The sequence below is a fragment of the Nicotiana tabacum genome, chromosome 13 (assembly GCF_000715075.1).
Source record: "Nicotiana tabacum cultivar K326 chromosome 13, ASM71507v2, whole genome shotgun sequence".
Lineage (NCBI taxonomy): Eukaryota > Viridiplantae > Streptophyta > Magnoliopsida > Solanales > Solanaceae > Nicotiana > Nicotiana tabacum.
This window is the reverse complement of record NC_134092.1, coordinates 103,378,418-103,406,297: the sequence shown is the minus strand read 5'-3', so window position 1 is coordinate 103,406,297 and position 27,880 is coordinate 103,378,418. Positions and strand designations below refer to the sequence as shown.

The 27,880-nt window shown below is 34.6% G+C and overlaps 1 protein-coding gene and 1 long non-coding RNA gene across 2 annotated transcripts; one reads left to right on the top strand and one right to left on the bottom strand.

The window, feature by feature from the left end:
- Positions 1–1,434: 1,434 nt before the first annotated feature.
- On the bottom strand, positions 1,435–4,787 carry LOC107822040 (uncharacterized). The gene is made up of 3 exons (XR_001656290.2): positions 4,308–4,787; positions 2,935–3,040; positions 1,435–1,652 (listed from the first exon to the last, which is right to left on the bottom strand). It is a non-coding gene; the product is annotated as an uncharacterized LOC107822040 (long non-coding RNA).
- Positions 4,788–11,494: 6,707 nt separating this feature from the next.
- On the top strand, positions 11,495–13,526 carry LOC107822041 (uncharacterized). Its single transcript, XM_016648527.2, has one exon. It carries the CDS (start codon positions 11,823–11,825, stop codon positions 13,353–13,355), a length of 1,533 nt encoding a protein of 510 aa, XP_016504013.2. The 5' UTR covers positions 11,495–11,822; the 3' UTR covers positions 13,356–13,526.
- The last annotated feature ends 14,354 nt before the right edge of the window (positions 13,527–27,880 follow it).

Sequence of the window (27,880 nt, the reverse complement as noted above, 5' to 3'; positions counted from 1 at the left end):
CCTCACTTAGGTCCAGCACCCTCCGCTTCTGCGGATACAACGCGCATCTGCGCTTCCGCTCCTGCAAGAAAGGATTGCTTCTGCGCACCCGCTTCTGCGGACAATGTCTGCTCCTGCGACCACAAACCAAACTGGCCCAGTCCGAATCTGCGACCAGCTCCTCCGCACTTGCGGACTCGTAGATGTGAAAATCTCCTCGCATCTGCGGTCACAGCCAGGCCCACTCAAGGCCGCTTCTGTGATGGCCTCTCTCGCACCTGCATGTCCGTACCTGCGGCCAAACCCTCTGTATGTGCGATGACACCAGAACTTCAGCACCTACAACAGCCCTCTAAGTCCAAATTTGATCCCGATTTCAATCTGTTTCACACCGGGGGCCCCCAGGACCCTGTCTGAATATACCAACAAGTTTCAAAAAACCTAACGGACCTACTCAAGACCTAAAATCACATCAAACAACATCGATTCTACTAATCACAACCCAATTCAAACCTATTGAAACTATGAACAGCGGACCTATTCTAACTTCTAGAATCGGAATGCGACCCCGATATCAATAAAGTCAACTCTCGGTCAAACATCTCAACCTTCCAAATCTTCAACTTTCTAATTTTCGCCGATTCAAGCCGAAATGACCTACGGACCTCCAAATTAATATTCGGACACGCTCCTAAGTCCAAAATCACCATACGGAGCTATCGAAACCGTCAGAACTCCATTCTGGAGTCGTCTACATGAAAGTTAAACTCCGGTCAACTCTTTCAACTTAAGCCTCAACTTAGGGACTAAGTGTCCTATTTCACTCTGAAACTCACCCGAAACTAAAACCAACCACCCCGTCAAGTCACATAACCACAATACACACTATTGAAAAATTGGTCTACGATAACGCTTGGAAAACCGTTCCCACAGACTGTTAAACCATTACCATAGAGATATTGGAATAGTTTACGGCCCGTTCCATCAGCCCGCGTGCCCATCGGTCTATAGGAACGGTTCTTGCAACGGTTTTGCGTTGCCGTGACTATAGATACTTCTATCGCAACGATTTTCCATTTCTCTGTTGGAACAATTATTTTTTTCAATTGGAACGGTTTAAAACCATTACTATATTGTTTATACAACGGTTCTTAATCGTTACCGTACTATTTAATGCAACACTTACGTAAGCTATTGTTACGGTTATATATGGATATAACAACAGTTTGTTTAATCTATAGTAACAGTTATATTTGTATTGGAACGGTTTATAGATCATTTTGGAATAGTTTATAAGACCTATTGCAACGGTTTACATTGTCTAACGGAACGTCATTTGTGTCCTATTGCAACGGTTTTGGTAGGCTATTGTATCAGTTCAGTTAAAACTAAAATATAGCACCTGTTATATATATATATTATAATAGCACTAAAATTTAAATAAATCATAAAATGAAACTATTAATAATATAAATTATCCATCAAGCAAATAATATCCATAAAGCAAATGTTCTACCCCAAGTGCATAAGTTTAGTACATTTCAAAAGAGTAAGTTTAAAAAATATTGATAACAAAAGATTCCTAGAACATTCATCTATAGCAATTCAAAATTCATCTCAAGTAAGGTCTAGTTCTTCATTACCTTCATCATCCATTTCTTGATCTTCTCCACCTACAAAAGAGGATAAATAAAGTCATTACCCTTCAAGAGAATCAGCTAATAAAAGACCAAAATAAAGTAGTGCTCCTTGCTAATATTTGAAACCTTGCACAGGTTGCAACCTATTATAACTAAAGTGGCCTGTTTTCAAGTAAATCCCAGAACTACCAAGCAACCTGTTTTCAAGTAAATCCCAGATCTCTAGCTAATATCTTACATACAATAACTTAGGTAACATGCATTTCTTTCCTCCATTATTTACTTTGCTTTAAACTTGTTTTCTTGTATGACTTTGGAACTAGCAAAATTTACTAATCCACCTCCAGAAAGAATTTAAAAGAGAAATAGAATATTAGCATAATGAATTAGTTAAACTATCTTCCTGTCACTTTTTAATTAGATTTTCAAGTATTCACCTCTGAATCTCGCTATCTATTTTGTTTTACAACCATTCATTTCACTTGTTGGCTTCCTGAAAACATTTTGTGGCACAACAAAAGAAGCTATATAGAAAAAAGAAGAAGTAAATAACTAGCTACAGAAATTGGTAAAGAGAAAATAAACTTAGGCATACGACAGTTTATTTGATTTCCTAAGCAAAATGATGTAATCATGCGGGCAGAACTTTGAATCCAATATATTTTTTCCAACAGAGGAGATTCTTGGCAGCTCTGTTGCTAAATCACTGATTCAGGTGTAAAACACTGAACCTTTTTTTTTGTTCTTCGGAAGGAATAGTATACAAGCATAATGTGTATATTATTTTTATTTTATCAGTTATATAAGTTAAATCCGTAAAAAATAAAGCATAAATACTATCCACGTTTGAGATGAGATTATTCTCAGTGAAAGAGCATTAGTACTTTGGTATACTCAATATTGATTTTTGTTTCAGATTTTTATTCTTTGTCATGCAATAAAATGAGTTAATTACTTAAATAGTTATCCAAGTACTTATGAAAATAACGTAGTAGTAAAATTATTTTTGAATTTTTTGTATCAATAAAACTATCCAACTTAACCAACATTCAAAACATAACTATTTCAGTCGAAAGATCAACTTTCAGTGTCAGAATGATTCACCCACTAAACCTTCAAGTTCTCACAGAATATGCATCATAGTAATGACACTAGCTAGGCAACCACAGAATTACGCAGCGACTAAGTGCCATAGGCAAAGTAAAAAAATTACTAGACTATTCAGACTTTGCGAGAGAGAGAAAGAGAGAAGTAGTAGAAGAAGCAGCACAAGGAAGGAGAAGAAGAAGATGTATAACATTTGGTACGTACTGACCTTGATTATATAGCACAAGCTAATATTAGGTGCCAGAGGGAGGAGTATCCTACTGGTCATTAGGTGCCAAAGATGCATTGCCCTTCTCACCAATTTCACAAAGATCCTGTTATTCGTCGAATTGCAGACAGATGAAAGATGGCTAGTCTTATGTCTTGAAGTAAATTACGCTCAAATTAAGTATAATGCAAAAACCTAAATAGCCACCTGATTACATGGACTCTTTATTTACTTTGATGTACTAGATAGCAATTAGATGTGCTTATATCAGATATTCACCTATAACTGAGTTCATGTAATATAAATAACCACAATTCGCCTACAAAATTTAGCCCAAAAATAGCTCTGGATGGAATCTAAAACTGATCAAGAAGCTCATGATTTCTAATTAGTGTTAGCACTTGCCACATTGAGAAGAAAACATATGATCAGTTTAGCCTACATAGAGATATGTATCACTTTGTGTATACAATTTTAATGGTGACTTCGACAATAAGAAATCATATCAGCTATGCGTTCAGAGTGTTCTGAAAGAAAAGAAAGTTGCAGCAGCATATATCTGCTCCTTAGCAAATTCCAAGTCAACATTATATCAGAAAAGGTTTCGCAATTGAAAGCCCTTACTATTTTCCAGTTAACACGACTTATTCGGACAGCATTGTAACATATCAATTGAAGGTAAGTTACAACGACAAACACAGAAACAAGTAGTTAATACTATCATTAGCCTGCAACCAGCTTCAATGAGAAGCTATATCCTTTAGTTTCTGGCTTATGGTTGCTAACCATGAGAAAAATCATTAGCGTGGCAAAATAAGGGACATGGATATCTACTTGTAACAAGCAAGCATATTCAGGTTTTTGCTCACCTTTTGACTTCAGTATATAATGAAAAGATATTAAACTGTGCTAAGTAAGGTCACATATATGCTAAGAACTCATAGATATCAAGAACAAAAAGGGAGAAATTATAGTACAACAAAATCCTAATAGAACTCTAACTTAGATTAAAAGCTTCAGTAGAAAAAACTCACAGCTTTAAAGCTGTTAAGTTGAACAAGAAAATCTTTTTTAACAAAGACAACTGAATCAAACAGTGACATATCTAACAAAATATAGAATCAAAACCTATCAATTGTACCAACGTAAAGTATAATTTCAATGAAATTCACAATTTCAAGCACAATAAGAAGACATGCACCAGTGTGTTTAATCTCCATTCAATCACACTATGTCGCTCAAATACTCCCAAAAATAAAAATCAGTTGAATCGGATAATAACGAACATTAATACTAAAATCTTCATTCAAAAACACAACTATCGAATGTGGTTATCTAAAATTTAAATTAAAAAGAGATTAAAAAAAACTTACCGCGATTTATCCCACAGCTATCAGTTGCAATTTCTTCCTCACTAATGGAATCTGCAAATTATGGCTCAACTATTGAGAAATTGCAAAAGGAGATGGTCGAGCTTAGTCGAGAAAAAACCCTAAAATTTTGGGACTATTTGAAAATGTGGAGCTTGGATTAATAGAAGGAGGTGGTTGTTTCGGGTGGAGGAGATAAAGTTTATGGGTGAAGAAAAAAGAAAATCAAATCTCGGAACTAGTCGAAGAGCTGGAGCGACTTTGTTGACGGCGGGGTGGTGGTTGTTGTTGACGGCCGTAGAAGGAGGTGGTTGTTGACGGCCGTAGCTGTTACAGAGTCGGAGGTTCTACTGCGGAGGTTGACGGCGGGATGGTGGCAGAGTCGGCGGTTGATGGCTGCCTTTCGATGGTTGTTACAGAGTCGTCGCTCTGGGTGAAGTCCCTTTTGAGAGGGATGGCCTTTCGATAGCCTTTAGTTGTTTTAAATTTTATTAGGTGTAGAAATTAAACTTATATTTCATAATTAGTCCATTAATTAAGACAAAAAGAAATTTATGTAAAAATAGGGGTTCTAGCGCGAGTTTTACGAAAATTCAGGGGTCCAAAATTTTAGGAGGGAAATAACAACTGTTCCCATTGCATTTTTTTCAAGATCCGTGTCAACAGAGATATTTATTGGCACGGTTAGTATAAGCGTGGCAAAAAATAAAATCCAATGGGAACGGTTTCTAATTAATGGCAACGGTTTTATAGCCCAAGTGTGCTAGTATCACCCATGTAATATTGCAACGATTAGAACCGTTCCAATAATAGATCTGTAGGAACGGTTTCTGAACCGTTACAAAAACATCTGTTCCAATAGGCCCATTTTCTGGTAGTGATAACATATAGAAGGAAATAAATAGGGGAACGAGGCTAAAATACTCAAAACGACAGGCTAGGTCTTACAATGTCAATTTCATCTCATATGTCTTTCATCTTCGAAATATATGAAGTAACCGACTCATAGATTGGCAGCTCAGTTCAAAGTTGATATATTCTAGTCAGATTGTCCTTATCAAATTTCACATTAAACTCATCTCATACCTTCTTCGCACTCGAGCATACATAATGCTAGGTACAAAGTTTCTTGATACTATATTGCTTAGCCACGAAACCACCATTGTATTACATCTCTCCCTCTGTGTTGTTAATACACCTTTGTACGAGCCCCTTAGATAGGTACCGTCTACAAATCCTAACATGTTATTCACCAATATCGCTACTCTCATCGCACTATCTACAGTACATAATTCTCTAGCCCTGTGAGTTTCAGCGAAATCAGTGCTATTCCAGGTACATCTGAATCTCCAAGAAACAATGGATGATTATGAGGTAATTATCCAATTTTGTCGGTCGCCATGGTTGACCTTAAATGTGTGCAATAATAGTGTTTGAATCCTCACAATTACAGCAATCGTTGCTCTGATATCATGTTAGTTTGTTGAATCTAAGCTCAGCAAACTAAATCCAATAACAGGCAATCAAGTTCATAGTCGAACTGGAAGAAGAATCTAGAGAGTGGATTTAGAGAGGAGTGAGAGCAATCCTTTTAGTATTGTGTAAGAATGAATGAGAATACAACTCGTTAGTGGAAGAGCATTGTTTTATAACTGAATCACGTGCCCCTTCCAACTAAATTGCTAATGTGTCCCTTTAGTTTCTTTTATTTACAATTAGGTCCCCTGCTAATTACAATCGAGTCCTAGACTAACTAGTCTTGATACAAAGATTCTAAAATTGACCTTAAGTCCACCACTTGGAATAGAATATCCCATACTTGAGGAACCTTTCCATATTCCGGAGACAGAGAAGTCAAGGATTTTAACTTGTAACAGCCTCAATGTGATCCATCCTCAAGCATGGAACAATAATAGTAGTAATTAATGCATGTCTTTTATGGAGTATAAAATATTGTCATTTTCTAAGCACTATAGTGTTAGAGGTGAATAATCATACAATTAGCTAGTTATAAAATACTAGACTAGCATAATAAAAATCAGTTCATAATTTTGAATACGTAATTAAGACAATTAACTTTTTTTTGTTTGGTTTATGTAAAGTTTATTGCAAAATTAAAAAGATAAAACATCATAAAATTATTACAGAATTTTCATTTTCAAAATTTTGAAAAGAATGTAAAAAAGGAAAGAAACGAATTTTTCGAACTACCGAATTCTATCCGTTTGGTTAATTACTTCAGCAAATCACTTGTCATATTGATTACCATAGAGAAAATGCAGCTTTTAGATCTAACTTCACAAGCCTTATGTTGGAAAAGAACCGAAAACTCACAGAATTCAAAGTTAGTTCAATCTATATTAAATCTAAACGGGCCATTTTTCCCTCAATAACTCAATCCACCAACACACTCAAAAAACCAAACTCCTCCTTCTCTTCTTCAGTCCATCTGTTTGTATAAATTGGTAGTTTTCGTGAAGGAAATTTTGACATTTTTTAACTTCCAACCCCACTGATAGCTTTGCTTGGATAGTTTATGAGTTTAGTTTTCATATTGTTTATAAGATCAGTTTATACAACTGTGTCATTATTCTTATATATAATTAAAATAATAAATATGTCTGCACAATGTAGGCTGAAATAGTCAAAGCTCATTAGTTGGTTCACACAAAGAAAAAGCCAATATAAAAGAAAAAAGAAAGGAGAGAATTATTTGTTTCATCAACTTCACACCGAAATGAAATAGGGAACAAGTAGAGGCAGCTAAACAAAGGACAAGGCCAATTGACAATAAACAAATTGCTAATTAGAACTCCGGAAATCCACGAGTAGTCGATTACTTATAAAGGCCAGAACTTGAAGTTGTAGTTGCCATTTTCGTCTGAAATACTTGAAGTACACTGACTTGTGTATTCTTTATATATAACTGACTAAATATTAGTCGTGGTAAATTAAATTTGTTAATGTTGACATTGATACATAAATAATGGAGTACCAAACATCTATCACTTGAAGCATTCACTATTGTAGTGTATCTTATGATCAACAAATTGCCATTTTCTAGCATACATTCTTCTTGGTACATGGTTAGCTACTCCGGTGTTTTATCTTGGTTCGATGTTTAGCCGTTTAGGTCGAATCACGATGAAGAAGGTTCAGTGGATCTCAAAAGATATGAAAGGTCTCCCTTCAGGTCTTGCATATAACTTTCGTCGATTGTATAATTCCCATGCGAAAAGTTGTATATTTTAAAAGTATATGGAGTGGTCAAGCGGTCTTTCTTGCGGCAATAAAAATATTTATTGTAATTGTTTAGAGAAACAAGAAGTCATTATTCAAATTAGTGTGGTCTTAGTTAATTGACTCATTTAAGAAGATAACGGGTAATCTAGTCGAATACTCATATGATTAAGGCTATTAATATTTTCATTAAAAAATATGTAAAATCTTAAAAAAAGACAAATAACACGGACAAAAGATATTACTAAAACGTGTAACACAAACAAACGCTTTAATTCGTGTATCGAAAACCTACTGCTTCCTTAAAGTTTGTGTGTAAATAGACAAAAAATTAGGTGGAGTGTTTCCTCTTCTATTTTATCATAAATCATTAAATTAGAAGTAGTACTTTGTTTTCTAGGTTTGTTTTTTCCCTCCGCAACTTCAATAGAAGCAAAAATTCCCTTAGACGGTTGCCTAGCTACTATGACCCCTCTTAGTTTTCTGCTTATGTCATTTTTCCTTTCTCACTGTAAATGCCAAAATACATATATTCAAGAATATCTCTTATCATTCCAGTGTAGAAAAAGCAAATAATTGCAAACTATGTGTAAAGCTACTGAACAATATGCATTAGCAGTGTTAACTTTTATCCTAATTTTGTGTAACACCAGCTGATTATGCAAAAAATTATGCAGTTAATTAAATTTATACATTATGTTGTTACCATTATAATAAAATATTAGGTATTGGAAAATATTATTGGATCGGATCCACCTATAAGGGTGCTAGATGGACCACATACCCATTAATTATTCCTCCACGCGTAAAACTCTAGAGCTAGCATGTATAAATACCATTTTGAAGAAGAGCCTTTCGGTCATAATAAAAACAGCTACGCTTTTTACATAACATAAGATCTATCTCTGCATATAAGGGATTAGTAGGTTGTGGACATAGGAGCTTTTTACATAACATATGATCTATCTCTGCATATAACGGATTAGTAGGTTGTGGACATAGGAAATACATCCGTTAATAGGTTGTGGACATAGGAAATTCATCCGCTGATGATTTTTGATGACCGGTGACATAAGTCATGATTGTTGCAAATTCGCTTTTCCACTAAGAAAAACATGTATGTCTCCTAAACTAGTATTTTTGAATGAAATACTATACTAGGTTAATAGATAAAACAAGACATCTAAGTTCTAAATTAATTTAATTTGTCAAATTAATTCTGATTCTTGAAACTTGTTGAAGTTACTGAAATAATCTTGCTAGTGAAATGGCGTTAAATGCTTGTGTAATATCTGAAAATAGGAAGAGTGTTAGATAAGTAGGGATTAATATATTTTCTTTGAGTATGTAGAACATAAACATATGACTATATGAGGGGCGATACTGTTTAATAATTATGTAGTGACCAAAATTAAACGTAAAATTAGCTAATTGACTTTCATAATTCAGATCATTTATCTTCTCATAAAGCGTATTGGGGACCGACTTAACTTTTAGAGCACCTCTTTGTTGTATCATAGTAACATCTCAAAAAGAAGTGATAATTAAGTTGAGCGCGTTTAAAATAGTAATTCTAAAATCATAGTGTTTTAGTGCATATATATTATCGAAATATTTAGTATGACGGGATTTATTTTTTAGGTTTTTTTAAAAAAAAGATATAATTTTCTTGTGTTTGGTTACTAGACATGCTTTTCAAGAAAAATGACTTCCTTCGCTTATGACAAATATTATTTTTCTTACAATTATCTTGTCTCTTAATTTATTATCAGAAGCTCCAACCATTATTTAAACACTACTATCAATCTTTAAACACTCAAAGATTTCGTCAAGCACTACTAGATTTAGTAATATTATTATTAATTATATAATATATATAATTTCACTCGCCAATTAAGCACGAGACATTTTTCCGACAAACATATTCCATGAAAAATAACTTCTATCATATCAAAAATTAACATGTAATCAGATAATTAAACATCGAGTTTTACAATTAATTTAACTTACTACATCTATATAAACATTATCATTCAATAAAAGTACGTATATGATCTGCTTCCAGCGTAGCACAAGAATTTATCTTGTGGTCATTCTAAAGGTGTCAAACGGGCCTGGCTGGCCCGGTACCGGACCAGCCCGGTAGTAAGGGGGCCGAGCAAGGCTGGGTTGGGACGGGAATCGGTCTGTGTCGGGTAGATTTTTGGTACCGATTAACAGAATCGGTACGATCCGTTATGATCAAGTCATTTGGGAACCGGTTAACCGGACCGGTCAATGGCTATTTCGATTTATTTTATTTTATAAAGTTGACTGTTTGGCAATGGTCAGCTACCATTTTGATCGTTGCCCAACGGCTAATTTGCAAGAATAGTCCTTTTTTGGAATTATTTTTTTAAAAATAACACTTTTATTATTTACTAATTTAACTATTTGAAAAATTATAAATAGACCCCCCTTTTTCTTCATTTCTTCAATCATCTCTTAGTTTTCAAACCCAATCTCTCAATTCAAGTTAAATCATGCCTCGTGCTTCTAGAGTGCGCTCATATGTTTGGGAACACTTTGAGGTGGTAGAAGAAAATGAAAAAGTTCACAAAATAAAGTGCAAGAACTATGATTGAGTCTTAAATGTTCGTCGAAAGTAAAAGGGCGCAGGCTGTTTAAGGAGGCATATGAAGAGTTATCTTGAGCGCCCTCCAGAAATTCGTATTTAAATTCATTTGAGACAATTTGTGTTATTTTTAAATTATTAGACTTATTTAAGCTTAATGTTTTAGTTTGTTAGATTAATTTGAAGTATTATTATGCAATGAAAATTTGAAATGAAACTATGAAAGCCTTTGAAATTTGATCCTTACATATCAAGCTATCAACACTCCATTATAAGACTTATACTATAAGTTATATTTTTTTCATGTTCATTGTATTACCTTAAATTCGTAATGAATTTTTCAAATATAACGCTTTTAAAGCCTATGAAATTTATTCAAACATTCTTTTTATACGTTAGTTTTTAGTGTTTTATATTTTTACTTTATTTTAATATAAATTATGATTGTTAAAAAAAAAAAAAAAACTCTTCCCGGAACCATTCCGATTAAATTTTGCACACGGATAGTCCGAAACCGGTAAACCCGATAAAAAATAATCAAAAACCGGCCCGATAACAAAATCGATTAATTTTATTTTCCTTATCCATTCAGTCCGACCCGACCCATTGACACCTATAAGTCACTCCATTAGTAATGATGATGACGACGGCGACGACGACTCATTCTTGGGCGATTGATGGGGACCGATTGACGGTGAAGTTTTCAGATTGTTTTTGTCAAATAAATCCTTAATTAGTACTAATACCATTGCAGTAGTAGTAATAACCAATTACTAATTCTTAATTACTAATAACCAATTACAATATCCAACAAAATTATGTTAACATAGATATCGTTGTCATCTTAATGCCAAACCAATAATTAATTATTGATGAGCTTACTAGGGGAATAATGATTTCCTATTGGCTCTTAGTGATGTTAAATATGAAAAGAAATTTCCTTTCATCTTAAAACAATGACGTTATTGCTATTTGAGAATTCATAGCAGGTTATTATTTTTATTACATTATAATTAAAACAATAGATACTTACTAATAATTGATTTATAAAATTGATGATTTTGTGAGTCTTTACAAACTTGTTTTAGTTTTATGATCTTATCTCTATTTTTACGCTTAGGGAATTTACTTTTACACATAAGAGATTTAGAAAGAATAATTTCTTAATTTTAACATTATAAATGGCTATGAAGATACATTCCATATAGTGATTGTATAATTATATCTGATATTGTCAATACATTAAATTTGAATTACTTTTCAAAACTAAAGTCCAGTAATTATATCTTTTTTATAATTAGTTTCTAAATATGTTAATTTTATCAAAAAAATTAAGATGCTGAAATCCAAATCTCATTGGATATTGCATGTGTTAAATTCTATACTGTATTTCTTAAAAAAAGAAAAAAGAAAATAAAAAGGCAAAACCGCGTAGTATTTGGATAGTGTGCCTGTCTAGTTGCTCCATGTGACTCATCACATCTCCTTCTGCTTTGACATTAAAGTCTCCTTTGCTTCCATCACCATTCACACACACACACAGTACTAGACTTATAAATCTACTGCCACCTTTTTTTATGAACTTCAGATCCAATTGAGGCTTTAAATCTTCAAACTAAGCCTCATAAAATTAAAAGAAAAACAGTCATAGAATTCAGTACCATATGGCTCCACTTACTACTCAACAAAGTTGCAGCTTTTCTAAGGTACTTTTAGTACTTTGTCTTGTTTTAGTCTTATTATCTTCTTCATTCATTTCTGCTCAGAGTCAAGATCACAACAATGCTTCATCAACAAGAATAAGAAGAATGTTGGAGTTAGACATTGATGATGATAATGATGATGATTTTCTTCAACCAATTAAGAAGAAATCCAGTTCAACTATTGATGATTCTCCTCAACCAATCAAGAAGAAATCCAATTTAACCTCACTTTCCAGTTCTAAAAAGAACCAAACCAAGCTCGTCAAATCCACCCTTAGCTCTTCTAAGAACCAAACCAAGTTAGCCAAGATTTCTTCTTCTTCCTCTAGTTTTGGTTCAATCAAGAACCAAACTAAGTTAGCAGAAACCAAACTCTCTTTATCTGATTCAGTTTCTAATTCAATCAAGAACCAAACCAAGTTAGCAAAAACCAAACGTATTTCATCTGATTCAGTGTCTGGTTCAACCAAGAACAAAACCAAACTCATCAAACCAACCACAGAAGAGAAATTTGCACTAAAATCCCAACTGAAAAAGCTCAATTCCACATCCACCAAGTCCTTGAATTCAAATAAAACTACTTCCTTTTCAACCAAAAAATCTTCCTCAGATCTATCCAAAATCAGCTCTTCTTTTCCCAAGAACAAAACAACCAAAGCAACCACCACAAAAGACCTCAATGAATCCAAATCCAACAAAAACCAAACAAAGAACCAATCTTCAACAAACAAAAATCCCAAGAAAGAAACTACACAGAAGAATTCACAGCCCTATTGGCTAGAAAATGATGAAGATGACTTGTTGCTTGGTTTTAGAGACTTACCATCCAAATTCCAAGAAACCCTTTTGCCAGATTTAGAAAGAATCTCAAAAACCTCACAAGTTTACCTCAACAAAGCCAACAAAGAAATCACAAAAAACTTCAAACCCATTGTAGGTAACAAATATGCACCCACAATTGCCTCTGTAATTTCATTTGCTTTCATTTTGATCCCTTTAATTCTTGTTTCTCTTATTTTCAACCGAATCAAAGCCTATTTTTCACTCCAAAGACTATTAATCTTCATCCAAGTTTATCTCTCAATCTACTTCTCTATTCTCTGCCTTTCTTCTTTGGTCACTGGTTTGGAGCCACTTAAGTTTTTCTACGCTACTGCGCAGTCCACCTACATTTGCCTACAGCTTCTACAAACTCTTGCTTATGTGTTGTACCTCTTGATGCTATTGATGTACCTTGTTTTAGTATTCTCTACTGAGACTGGGCCGATTACGAAGATCATTGGGCTGGCCCAAACATTTGTGGGCTTTGCTGTTGGGCTGCATTATTACATGACGGTGTTTCACAAGGCTGTATTGCGACAGCCTCCTAAGACTAGTTGGAGAATTCATGCAATTTATGCCACGTGTTTTCTTCTGATTTGTCTGCTGACTAGAGCTGAAAGAACTAAGAAAACTTACTTGGTAGAAGGTGGTGAGGAGGGTAAAAAGAGCTAAAAGTTTTATTTTTTTTCTTTTAATTCTTTTCTTTTATTACTTAATGGGCTATTGTTTTTTAGTTAGAAAGTGAAAATGAAAAAAGATTTTCACTGTCCAACATTATTTCTTCTTTGTTCCAATGTGTAATTTATTAAGGTATTGTTATAATAAATGATGCAATTGCTGTAACCCTTGCTGCGTTTTTCAACTGTAACTTGTTGAATAACTTAATAGTTGTTCATTTATTGTACTTTATTTATTGCTCTCTTTGTGATTGTAATATTTAATTTTACATTCACATGTCCTCTAGATACCTTTTATTGTCTAACTCACGGGAATAAATCAAAAGAGCTCATAGTGTAGTAGATATTCCATCAAAATCGTTTCAGGCTCGACTTTACTACTATACTTCATAACAAACATTTCCAATAGTTTCTTTGTCATTGAATTATTCACTTTCTTCTCCATTTAGAGTATAAGTACAATTTCTCATTTGTTCAAACATTTTTTTTTATTTCCCACGTCATATTCAGTATTTGTATTAGAATCTCAACTAATTTGAATTCACGTCGTGTAAGGTCAATCAAATGTTAAACTGATTTTGTTGTTCTAGTAAAAATATTATGACATTAAATGACCGAGCTAGTCCGCAATTTGTAAGCCATGTGTTACGAGATTTGTTGATAAAAACATTTATTAACAGTTGAAGCACAATATAAGAACATTGTTATTACTTGGGAAGTTAAATAACTTTCTACAATAAATTTTAAAAAGGATTTAATTACAAAATTCGGATGTTGTGATACATACTATATAACTTTTGTTTTTATATTATCTAAAAATAAATAAATACCATAAGAGAGTTCACTCCAAGAAATAGAATTTCTTCCTCCTTCCTTAAATCTTGTTAGGGGAACATAGGAGTAGGATTAAGGTAGTTAATGATACACGCGCAAGGGAGCATGTACAAAACACGTGAAAGTGGGATCCAATGGAATATACACATTTTTTTTGTCTACTTTAATTGATTTTTTTAGTTGTTTTAACACATATTAAAAAATCTAGCTTTTAACATTAATTAACAATAAAGCTAGCCATATTAACCTATAGCAATTATTTCTATATTCAATTAAAATGAACCGAAGAAAATAGTACAAAAATCCCGTTAAACTTGGAGCATGTAGAGTTACTATCTTAACAAAGAGAGCTGATAATAGTAGGGCAAAATAGAAATTTATATTTGCTACCCGGAATATATATATATTATCGATTATTTTTTGAAGCGGCTAAAATTATATATTTATTGGGTACAAATGCATAAATGAAGAGTCAATTTTAGTTAATTGGGCTCACATGAATTAAGGCAACCGACGGGTTCGGACAAGAGGTGTCGGTGAGCTAAATTTGGAAATTCCAAAACAAAACGTAACAATCCACAGCAGCTTTCTAAATGGAATCAGCTTCTTCTTCCGTCCATCACCGACAAATATATTTGCAATGGAAAAACACACTGTTTACGTTAAAACCCCAATTATTTAATAAGTTACTCCACTATGCAAACTGTAATAAGAATGATTTTGAGGAGGAGGTTCCACCTTAAACTGTACTCGTCGGACCATCTCAGGTTCCGGAGGGGCGGCCACATTGTCGTTTTCGCCATGAAAACCAAGGCCATTGTCGATGTGTGTGGGTACTGCTCGAGAGTTCGACATGCTGATCCTGGAATCAAAAACACTATTATTTGTAAATTAATGATATTAGATAAAATTACTTGCAATCATTTTTTACTTTGCATAATTATGTAATTATTTTTTACAGTAAAGACACAGAACTTAAACTCCAACTAATAAATGATATATTTTGTATATAATCTTTTAACACTTAACTAGAATTAATTAGTTACATTCTCATCTAATTTTATTCACTTAACAATAGTATGCTAATATAGTTTTTTGCAAATACTAAATGCGAATATTTTTTTATTTTTAAGAATATCTTTTTTTCTTTAATTCCTTAATATGATCACTATCATTGGGCATGGGCAAGGGTACATTTGGACTAGATCTGTAATGAGTCAAGACAAAATTCAAACAGACTGAAAAACATGGCATGGGTCGTTAATCAACTTTACTTTATCATGAGGAAAATGAGATGTTTTCTTTTTAAAGATTAATTAAAATAAGGAAAATCTAGAATTTCTGCTTCCCAAACATTATATTTTGAGAGCTGTGGTGTTAAACTTCTTTTCGTTCTAATATCTTAAGTTCGAAGCACTGCAATATTTCAAGCATTTCCCGAAAATGTTTTACATTATTTATAAATTATAATGTAATGAAAGTAATCACGAACAAGAGATTGGGAGTCATGGACTAATAGACACACAAATTAAATTAGAATGGTGATATAAAGCGTAATTATTATTTCAGTTCTGATCATATGACAAGTTTTTACTTTGATATATAATTTAAAAGATAATACTTTAGTCTTAAATATTTCAAGTTTTCAAATAGATTCGAAGTATAATCCTTTTATCAGTAGATTATCTTTTCAAAACAATATTAAACGAAAGTGTACAGGTGGTTCGTCAAATCATGGTTTAGTTTACTCTTTTATCCCAGTTTACCTAGTGATTTTTCAATTTTTGGATGCCTCAGAAGTACTTGAACGTTATTTTATTTTTATACAACTTCTATTATTTTAAATGATAAAATTCGATAAGCTAGTCGAGATTTTAGCTATGATATGATGCTTTATCCATCAAATTAACCTTTTAACCATTACTTTAACTCTTATTTTCCAATTGTCATTAACATAATGTATTATTGAAAACTAATTTTTTAAAACATGTATCTAGTTGAATACCATTATAAAATTATACAAAATAACAGGATATTTGGATTATGATGATATAGTTAAGTATGTTAGTATTTGGGAGAACATTTGTCGAACCTGGATGTGAGTTTGGTTCAAATAATAGCCTGACCAAGCCTTCAAACAGCTGGGCTCTTCTTGACCCAAACCCAAGAAGGAATGTGTTTTTTGTCGGGAAAAGTACGAAAATGGCCAAATTTATTTCAAACTTACCAACAATTAGCCGGCAAGCACTGATTACCAAAACTAGCCACAAAAATATGCAATAGTTGTTGGTGATCTTTCGATTTGTTAAAAGTCTTATTTGGTGAATTCTGAATTTTATTCAAGATTCTCTTTTTTTATGTCATTCTTTCTTGTTAGTTTAAACCTGAAGAAATTTAGAAGCTAAAATTTCCCATACTTTGAGTTTTGCCCAAACATAGTGTAGAAATTGCATGTTCCTCTCTTTCCTTAGCATTGTAAAAGATAGTTAACAAGGTCGTCTTTCTCCTTTGCTTGCTTAATCTTTCAGCCTGTATCGCAAATTCAAACTCTACAATAAATCATTGTCTTAGTTTATGTACTTCCATACACTAATAGTCAACGTCACCTAAGAATAATTAAAATTAATTTTTTTTAATGAGTGTGGTTAAAATTCATTGAGAACATATACATGAGGCAATATACAAAATTTGAGAAAGATTGAAGGTCATTTAGATTGGTTTGGAATCAAATTTATAGTTAAAAATCGAGTTTAAAAATTTCTCCGCGACACATATATCTAACATTTATCTCACACACATGTATACTTGAATACATATGAGATATATATTTGATACATATAGGATACATAAAAGATATACATGCTTCCATGTTCATTTTCTACTTTGATTTTGCCTCAAATTTTAATTCAAACCACCTCAAATCTCCATCAAATTAAATCGTTTCAAAATCAAGATTCAAACTCTTTGAGATGTACCTAATCTATTCCAACAACACCCATTCGAAACAACGAAATTACGCTAGCAATTGAGTACTGAAATCTAACTTAATTATAAACATAACAGAATTGAAAAAATATGCTAGCGGATGACTACTAACACCTAACACAATTATAAACACAACGCAAAATAAAAAATACGCTAACAATTGAGTACCAAACTTTTTATAACGTAAATAAACTAAGCAACACAATGAAGTTAGGCTTTCTCTTCACTGGGTTGTACTCAACTCTTCCTCTTGGGGCTCGTCATTCCAACGTTCTATCTAGTTCACTTTAAAAGAATGATACATTTAAATTTTTAGTCTTAATATTTATCCTAAAAGAAAAATGACGCCATGTGGTGATTTTATTGATTCAACTGAAATTGATATTTAGGAGCTAACCATTAACTTGGTTAGCTTTTATTACTATCAAGATCGACTAGAATGAAACAAGTTGAATATGAGCTTAAATGCAACATAAAAGAAAATAAAACAAAGAAATAAAAAATTAATGAAAAGAAACAGTTAAAGAGTATAGGATTAATACCATCAATATACAAAAAGAAAGACTTACAATCACTGAAATGCTAAAAGCTAATTGGTTAATATTAGTAGCATTTGACTATTATTGATAATATTTTATGATTTGACTAATATTGATAGCATTGTTGCTCTAAAAGGTCAAATCTGATAGTTTTTGTTTTTCTTTCTTCCTCGTGGGAAAGTGCAGATATATCCAATTTTTGAGTCATTATTGAAGTTATACCTGTATTACACAAATATTTATAAATTTGTCACTTTGGAACACACTTCAAACATACACGCCTGAAGTTCCAAAAATTCGTGTTTGAAGTTAGAAGGTCATGATTGATGCTTGATGTTCATGCATTTTTCATGAACTTCAGATATATATGATTGAAGTTCGGGACCTTTTTATATATATACGAGATATTAAACTTATTTACCCGGTTTGTCTATGTTTTTATCTTTACAGAAAGTAACTAAAATTTTCTATAAAATATTTACAAATCTGGTTAAAATCTATAATTTATCTACAACTAAAATATAATTTTTTTTGTACAGAATTCGGTCAAAAACTATAATGGATAGGGTATCCAATGCTCCAACTACATTGATGTATATAATGGATATGGTGTTTAAAGTTATTTTTGAAAGAAAAAAAATCATAGTTTTTACTCACTATATTCTGATATATTCTCGTAGCCAGGAAGAGAACGAGAATCACTTGAAAATATGTTAAAGACGCTGAAAATTAACTTTTTACCAAGTTCTTCAATTATGAAATTTAGCTAGACTCGGTGGTATTCATAGGACACATGGTGTCTAAGAATGAAAAGATGGTAGATTCTGAGAAGATAGAAGCAGTTCATAAAAGGACCCATTTCTCCTACACATATTGACTCTTTTAGTTTTTGGCTTGACAGGCTACTATAGGCATTTGTATAGGTATTTGTGTAGGATTTCTCTAGTATAGCACCACCACTCACCAAGTTAACATAGAAAATCGCTAAATTTCAGTGGATGGAGGAATGTACAACGAGATTCCAGAAGCCCAAGGCATGTTTGACAACCACACCAATGTTAGCCTTGTTCCAATAGGCTCTAGAGGATTCACGATGTTCTGTAACGCTTCGATAGTAGGATTAGGATATTTTCTCGTGCATAGTGGTCGTGGAATAGCTTATGCTTCACGGAAATTAAAGAAGCTCAAGTCGTATTATGCACTCATGATTTGGAAATGGTCACAATTGTATTTTCTTTTAGGATTTAGAGACACTATTTATACGATATGAAATTTATACATAGCACAAGAGCCTAAAGTACTTTTAAAACCAACATAGATATAAATATTTGGCAATGCCGATGGAGGAAACAACTGCAGATATAATTGTACTATTTTATATTGTTTGGGAAAGATAAATATTATAGCTTATGAAAAATAAAAATATGAGTAATTTGGCGCATATAGCTCCTGTAATGATACTTCTGGACGAAGATAGACTAGAGGGTACACGTATTATATTCAATGTGAAAAAGATTCAGAGACATTATTGGCTATTGGTCAAGCCTGACATAGAGTGTATAAAGGCTAGTCAATACGAGGATGAACAATTTTTCAAGTATCGAGATTAGTTTCTAGCTGGTAAAAGCAAGAATATGACTGTTAATAGTGATGGTATTCTCCGACTAGATAATTAATTATGCGTAGCAAACATATACGGATTAAGACAGGCTATTCGTGATGGAGCTCACAACTCTAGATACATTGCATATCTAAGATCTATAAGATGAACCATGACTAGAAAAAAATTGGATTGGGTGGAAAGGAAAGAAGAAAAATATTTGTTAACTTTATTTCTAACTATTTGATATGCCAGCATGTTAAGGCAAGCACTTGCGACTCTTAGGCCTACTACAAAAACTCAAGATTTTAAAGTAAAAATACAATAGAATTACAATACATTGTATGACTAAATTACCCAAACCATTAAAGGTATGATTACATGCGGAAAAGTTATAAATTAGCTTACAAAGTAGGCACATTTCTTGCTAGTCAAAATATTTTATAGTGAGGTAAAATATGCACAGATATACTTGAACAGAATATTATCTAATTAAATAGAGCTTTATTGTCCATCATCTTTGATAAAGGATCACAATTCACTTCACGATTTGAAAACCTTTTCAAGAAACGTTAGGTACATGAGTAGATCTTAGTACTAGTTTTTATCGCAGATAAACGCAAAGTATGAATGTACTATACAGATCTTGAAAGATATGTTGAGAGATTGCATTCTTGAGTTTGGAGGTTGCTGGGATGCCTATCTATATTAAACTGAATTTTTCTATAATAATAATTTTCAGTTTACGAAGTATTGTATGGTAAGAGATGTTGTTCTTATATAAGATGGTTTGAAGCCGATATGAATAACTTATTAGGACCCGACTTGGTATAAAAAACTACTGACAAGGTCCAGTAATCAGATTGCTCACAACTCAAAATAGGCAAAAAGCTTATGCGGATAAGAGGAAAAGGGACTTAGTTTTTACAATTGGGGATGGAGTGTCCCTGTAAGTTTTCTCTATGAAAGGCGTAATATAATTTAAAAAAAAAAGTAAATTGAACCCAGAATTTATAGTCTATACAAGATACTTGATCAAGTAGGAGCTGTGGCGTATCGTTTGCACTTCCTCTCGAGTTCTCTTTTGTTAATCAAGTGTTTCATATTTCTATGCTAAGCAAAATGTATATTAGACTTCTCTCATGTGCATGAAACACCAATTATAGAGTTAAATGAGAATTTATCCTACGATGATGTAACGACCCGACCGATCGTTTTGAGCATTTACGCTCCTTTCAACTATTTGAAGTCTTGAATAACTTCCTACGAGATATTATGACTTGTATGAATTATCGATTTTAGTTTTAAGGTATTTCGGAGTTAGTTTGGAAGAATGAATTTTCATGTTGGAAGTTTAAGTTGAAATAGTTGACCGTATATTGACTTATGTATAAACGTCCTCGAAATTTAATTATGATAATTTCAATAGCTCCGTATGGTGATTTAGGACTTAGGATCATGTCCGAAAAATTATTTGGAGGACCGTAGTGGAATTATGCTTGAAATGTCGAAAGTTGAATTTTGGAAAATTTGACCGGGGGGGAGGGGGGAGGGGTTGACTTTTTGATATCGAGGTCGGAATCCGATTCTGAAAATTGAAATAGCTTCGTTATATCATTTATGACTTGTGTGCAAAATTTGAAATCATTCCGGATTGATTTGATGTATTTCGGCACAAGATATAGAATTTGAAAGTTCAAAGGTCATTAGGCTTGAATTGAGGTGCGATTCATGGTTTTAGCGTTGTTTGATGTGATTCGAGGCTTCGACTAAGTTCGTATGATATTTTAGGAATTGTTGGTATATTTGGTTGAGGTCTTGAGGGGCTCGGGTGAGTTTCGTGGTGGTTTCTGTCACGACCCAAACTAACCCCTATCGTGATGGCGTCTATCATGGAACTGGGCAAGCCGACTCATTTCTAAAACAAATCGATATTTTCATTTCAAAGATAATTTCAATGTTATTTAGCATAAAAACCTTCGTAAAGGAGTTTCAATCAAAATAAAAGTGCGGAAAGAAAAGCTCGACATCGGGGTGTCACTAGTCATGAGCATCTACTACAATCTGTCTAACAATATCAAGGCTAACTCAGCCTGGAAAATAGCTAAATACAACTAGAGGAAGATAAGAGGGAGAAGAACAGGGGCTGCGATCGCCAAACAACTACCTTGCTATCTCTAAGAAAATCTGCAACCAGAACAATCAATAACCGCTACCGTATCCAGCTACACCTGGATCTACACACAAGGTGCATGGAGTAACGTGAGTACGCCAACTCAGTAAGTAACAACAATAAATAAAGACTGAGCAGTAGTGTCGAGCAATAAAGCATATAACGTTCATATCATGAAATCTTAGTAAAGTACAACATGCTTTAAAAATCAGTGTTTGAATCAAATCATCTTGTTTAAACCCGGTTCCAGTAGAAATCATTTAAAGATATTTTTCCAATAGTTTTTCAAACAAAGGATCAATGCAAAGGTGAGCAAAAATGATGAAATCATAAACAATCCCCGGGAAAAACATCACTCATATACGACCCCTCGGGCAAACCTCAGAGTCACTCGGGCATACCTAGGGGTGTTTAACTGGCGGGTTGGGACGGGTTGGACAAAAAAAAATCAGCCCGCCCGTTTAACGTTGCGGGCTGAGTTAGTGGGCTGTACTTTTTCGAGTTTTTTTTTGTCCGTCCGAGTTCGGGCTTAGAGGGTTGTTAGCGGGCTGTTAGCGGGTTGTTAGAGGATTGTTAGCGGATTGTTCGCGGGCTGTTAGCGGGCCGTGGATTTTTATTTTTTATTTTAAGTAAATTTTATTTTTCTTATTCAATGTTATTGATACTTAAGTGTTTGTAAACTTTTAAGGCTTAGAATTAAACTTTGAAGTTTAAAATTTAAAATTTGAAATTTGAATTTTATAATGTTAAAATTAAAATTTGAAAGTAAGTGGCTACAAAAAATTATTTAATAAAACCTATATGTAAGGATCAAGCTCTGAATACTTTCATTTGATATTTTTATTGAACAATATATAATACTTCAAATTAAGTTGCAAGTTCTTTTTTGGTTTTGTTATTTTTGAACTTGCAAATTAAAATTTTACAACAATTATAAAAAAACAAATAGTACATCACATGCTTTGCATCATTTTTGTTAGTTCATCCATGTCAACATATGGTTTTTGGTTTCCGGCATTGGTTGAATCGGAACCATAAACCATTATATCTTCAATTTCTTGGTCCTCCGCTTCATCTATCTCGTCACGCCCTTGATTTCGTCGTTCTGATCTTATCCAATCTCTAAAGCACACTAGAATTTCCAAAGCGTTGCTACCCAATGAATGACGGGTATCTCCTAGTTGCTGCCTTGCTTGGCTAAATGCGCTCTCTGATGCGACTGTTGAAATCGGCACATTTAGCACGTCTCGAGCCATGGCCGAAAGAACAAAAAATTGATTTGAGTTGCTCCTCCACCAACCCAATGGTAGAAATTCCTTTGTGCGGGACTCTGCTGACTTTTGCAAATAGAATTGAAGTTCATTGTTATTCCTGCTACTGGTTTGTTGATGGCTTGATGCTCCCCTATTGTAGACCAAATCAAATAATTTTTAACACCATCATTATCAACCAAAGCACTGGTCCCATATGTTAAAACTGAACTTGAAGGAATATTTGCATCTACAGCAGAAGAAGCATCAACAATGTTAGCATAAAAATTATATAATGCTTTTAAATGTTTGTGTAGATAAGAAATACAAGTGTCAATATCAGGAGTTTAAGTTGGTCCATAAAAAAAATAAACGTTAATAAACGGGCTGAACCTGGCTGTAGCCCGTTGACAACCCGTTAACGGGTTAACGGGCTGAAACAGGTTGTAGCCCGTTAACAACCCGTTAACGGGTTAACGGGCTTAGCGGGTTCTGGTGCACTGGTATCAAAAAATTATTCGTTTGAAACCCGCTCCCTGCCCAACCCATCCCAGCCCGCCCCCCACGCTATAGTACCTACTGCCGTGATGCTGTTTATTTCCTCCTTCCAGTCACGACGAGGTCGTCACAATCACTCTTGCCACTCGGGCATACCTCACAATCACTCTTGCCTCCCAGTCACTCAGAACTCGGCACTCGCACTCAGTAGGTACTTGTGCTCACTGGAGGTGTGCACAGACTCCGGAGGGGCTCCTTCAGCCTAAGCGCTATAATCTGCACGGATAACTCACGTGCTGCACGAACAACTCACGTGCTATAATAATAAAGTATGTTGCAGGCGGGCAGCCCCGGTCCATACTCATCCTCACAATCAGGCCCTCGGCCGATATCAACATGCTGCGGTGTGCAGCCCGATCCCATAAATATCCTCACAAATCAGGTCATCGGCCTCACTTAGTCACAAACCTCTCAAGCCACTCGAGCATTTCAGTAAAACAGGGCATTCGGCCCAAAACATTTATATGCATCAAAATCGAGTCATAAAACTGAGTTATGCGGTAAACAAGTATAAACATGATTGAGTATAGATTTTCAATCGAAAACAATGAGAGGATAGTAAGAAAAAGCCCCTAAGGGTTAAAACAGTACTGACGCAAGGCCCAAACATGGCATTCAGCCCAATTTACAAAAATTCTTTCTAAAACATATAAGTATCATATAATTTCCATAAAATATGCAACTTTACAGTTGCTACGGGATGGACCAAGTCACAATCCCCAACAGTGCACGCCCACACGCCCGTGTGCGTCACTAAAAATAGTAGAATGATACCAAATTCGTACCCTCAGGACTAGATTTACAATCGTTACTTACTTCAAGCCGCAAAATTCTTATTCTGCAATGTCCTTTCCTCGTGAATTGGTCTCCAAACGCCTCGAATCTGGTCATAAATAATTCGTTTCAGTCAATAAAATTCATTGGAATTAATTCCATAAGATAATAATGATTTTCCATAAAAATTCAAAAATTAGCTCAATAAAATTCATTGGAATTAATTCCATAATAATGATTCTCGGAACTCGACAAAAGTTACAAAATACGAAAACCCATTCAACTACGAGTCTAACCATACCAATTTTACCAAATTCCAACCCCAACTCGACCCTCAAATCTTCAATTTAAACTAAGAGAGTTTTCAAAATTTTCATAACTCAATTCACCAATTAAATGATAAAAACAACCATGGATTCGGGTAATTTAACCAATATTGAGTTAAGAACACTTACCTCATTGTTTCCTCTGAAAATCACCCAAAATCGCCTCAAATCCGAGCTCCAAATCATCAAAAACTTTTAGAACTTAAACTCACTACCCAGGCTTTTCTTCTTCGCGAACGCGGTCAGTGCCTCGTGTTCGCGAAGCACAAAATAGCTCTCGTTCGCGAAACACAAAATAGCTCCCGTTCGCGAAGCACAAAATAGCTCCCGTCCAAATTCCTCCTTCGCGAAGCACAAAATGCCTCTGCCTCAATGCCTTCTACGCGAACGCGTTCAACCCATCACGAACGCGATGCTTCGTTCCCCTTCACTACGCGAACGCGACACCCCCTACGCGAATGCGTAGACCAATTGCCTGGGGTCTTCGGCTGCTTCCTCTCTTCTTCGTGAACGCGTAACACCTCTATCATTCGCGTAGCACACCCAGTCCACCCTTTGCGAATGCGTTCTTCTCTTCGCGAACATGAAGAGAAAATATTGCCAACCTGTCAGTTCCTCTTCACGAACGCGAGGCTCCACTCATGAACGCAATGAAGGAAACCAGATGGTGCATCAGAAAAATTCCAGCAGAGTTCCAAGTCCAAAATCCATCCCATTAACCATCCGAAACTCACCCGAGCCCCTCAGGACTTCAACCAAATATACCAACAAGTCCTAAAACATCATACGGACTTAGTCGAACCCTCAAATCACCTCAAACAATGCTAAAACCATGAATTATACCCCAATTCAAGCCTAATGAACTTTGAAATTTCTAATTTCTACAAACGACTCCGGAACCTATCAAATCACGTCCGATTGACCTCAAATTTTGCACACAAATCATAAATGACATAACAGAGGTATTCCAACCTTTTTCATTCAGTCTCCCAATAAACAAAAAAAGATTTATGGTGACACGAAAGTTGTGCTCGACGCTCTCTTTCCTATTCCACTGCGCGTTATTACTTTTCGAGTCCGAGGGACTATTTTCAGAATCGGATTCTTACCCCGATATCAAAAAGTCACCCCCGGTCAAACTTCTCAAAAAATTAAACTTTTGGCATTTCAAGCCTAATTCCTCTACGGACTTATAAATAATATTTCGGACACGCTCCTAAGCCCAAATTCACCATACGGAGCTATTGGAATTATCAAAATTTAAATCCGAGATCGTTTACACATAGGTCAACATTCGGTTGACTTTTCCAACTTAAGTTTCTACTTAAGAGACTAAGTGTCTCAATTCACTTTGAACCCACTCCGGTCCCAAATCAACTAACCCAATATAACATAATATAGCTGAATAACACAAAAAGAAGTAGAAATGGGAGAAACAGGGCTATAACTCTCGAAACGATCGGCCGGATCGTTATAATTTCGGACCATTTCAAGGCCATTTTTAATTACTGGTTTCTGCCTACAGAGGTGTGCATCGCGATCGCAAAAATTTGATTGCGTTCACGAAGAGCAAACAACAGTTTGGGGCCTTGTGAATCGCGACCGCGGAAGCTCTTTCGCTATCGCGTAGAACAAAATCTCTGTTGTACTGACCCGACTTTGAAAGCTTATATCTCGCAATCTATAAGGAATTTGGAGATGATCTAAAAAGGAAAGTTGTAGCCCTTGATGTCTATTTTTCAGAAAGGTAAACTCTTTGTCATTTGGAGTTGTGTACAAAAAGTTATGGTATATACACTATAGTCTGTCTGAGAAGAGTTTGGAAATCTCTGTTGCACAGAGCTAACTTTGGAAGCTTATATCTAGCAATCTATAAGGAATTTATAGATGAGCAACAAATTAAAGTTATAGACATTGGTGTCTAGTTTTCAGAAAGTTAAACCATTTGCAATTTGAAGTTTTGTACAAATGGTTATGACCATTATACTAGAGGCTGTCTGGAAGAGTTGGGGAGTTTGTTCTTCGCGATTGCGATTGGTTTTCCGCGATTGCGAAGAGCCATTTTGGGGCTGAAAAGTTTTGTGCTTCGTGGTCGCGAAGAGTAAATACCTCGGATGTAGCTATATTTCGAGGTTTCATCCATTTTTAACATATTTGGAGCTATGGAGCTCGGATTGAAGTAAGTTTTGAGGCGATTTTCACCATATGGATTGGGGTAAGTATTCTATATCCGAAAGTGATTATACTTCATGATTATGTGATTATATTCATCATTTATTTCGAATTTAAATGGAAGAAATCAAGATTTTTACAAAATCTTCCAAAAACAAAAAATTACGATTTGGAGGTCGAGTTGTTATCGGAATTTGATAAAATTGGTATGGTTGAACTCGAATCGGAATGAGTGTTCGGATTTTGTAACTTTTGTCGGGTTCTGAGACGTGGGCCCCACGGGCGATGTTTGAGCTAAATTTTGGATTTTTATGGAAAATTAACATTTTCTTATGGAATTAATTCCAATAAATTTTAGCGACTGAATCGAATTATTTATGGCTAGATTCGAGACGTTTGGAGGCCAATTCACGAGGAAAAGACATTGCAGAATAAGAATTTCACGGTTTAAGGTAAGTAGCAGTTATAAATATGGTCCTGAGGGTATGAAACCCTAGATTGTTTTGTATCATATGATTATTTTGGAGGCGACACACATCCTAGGTGACGGGCGTGTAGGCGTGCACCGAGGGGATTGTGACTTGGTCCGTCCCATGGAACTGTTGTCACGGCCCAAACCAATGGGCCGCGACGGCCACCCGGTACCTTAATCAACCGAATACCAATATAACGTATCTTTTTGTATCATGCTATCATGGGTAAATGATATGGAAAGGCTGTCATAGGATAACTAGAATAAAACATATAATACCAACTTGGGCCTATAAGACCAAAATGATCACTCGTACACTAAACGTAGGCCGACAAGGCCATACAATCTTTTACGTACATGGCATATGTCTACAAACCTCTAAGAGTAGATAAATACCATAAAGGTCGGGACATGGCCCCGCCATACTAAACAATACACGTCTGAATCAAACAAACCAAATAAGCAACTCCTGAGCAAATGGAGCTCACCAACATTTTCCGCTGAGCTGATAGCCTACTTGGAGAACTTTCAATCTCTCTATCGGGACCTGTGGGCATGAAACGCAGCGTCCCCAGGCAAAAGGAACGTCAGTACAAATAAAGTACCGAGTATGTAAGGCATGACAGTAGTATATATAAGACATGAAAGAAACATGGAGTAAAGAACTCAACTTGTAATTCTGAATAGCTATGTGAATCGTGAAAATTTATAATGTCATGCATATGCATATAAATGCCATACCATGCATAGGTATATGCGTACATAACATCATCAAGCCTCTGAGGGCATCCCATCATATCATCTCAGCCACTGTAGGCAAAATCATCAACGTATACC

Excerpts from the sequence above, each read along its gene's own strand:
- LOC107822041 (XM_016648527.2), top strand. The coding sequence starts at position 11,823 with ATGGCTCCACTTACTACTCAACAAAGTTGCAGCTTTTCTAAGGTACTT.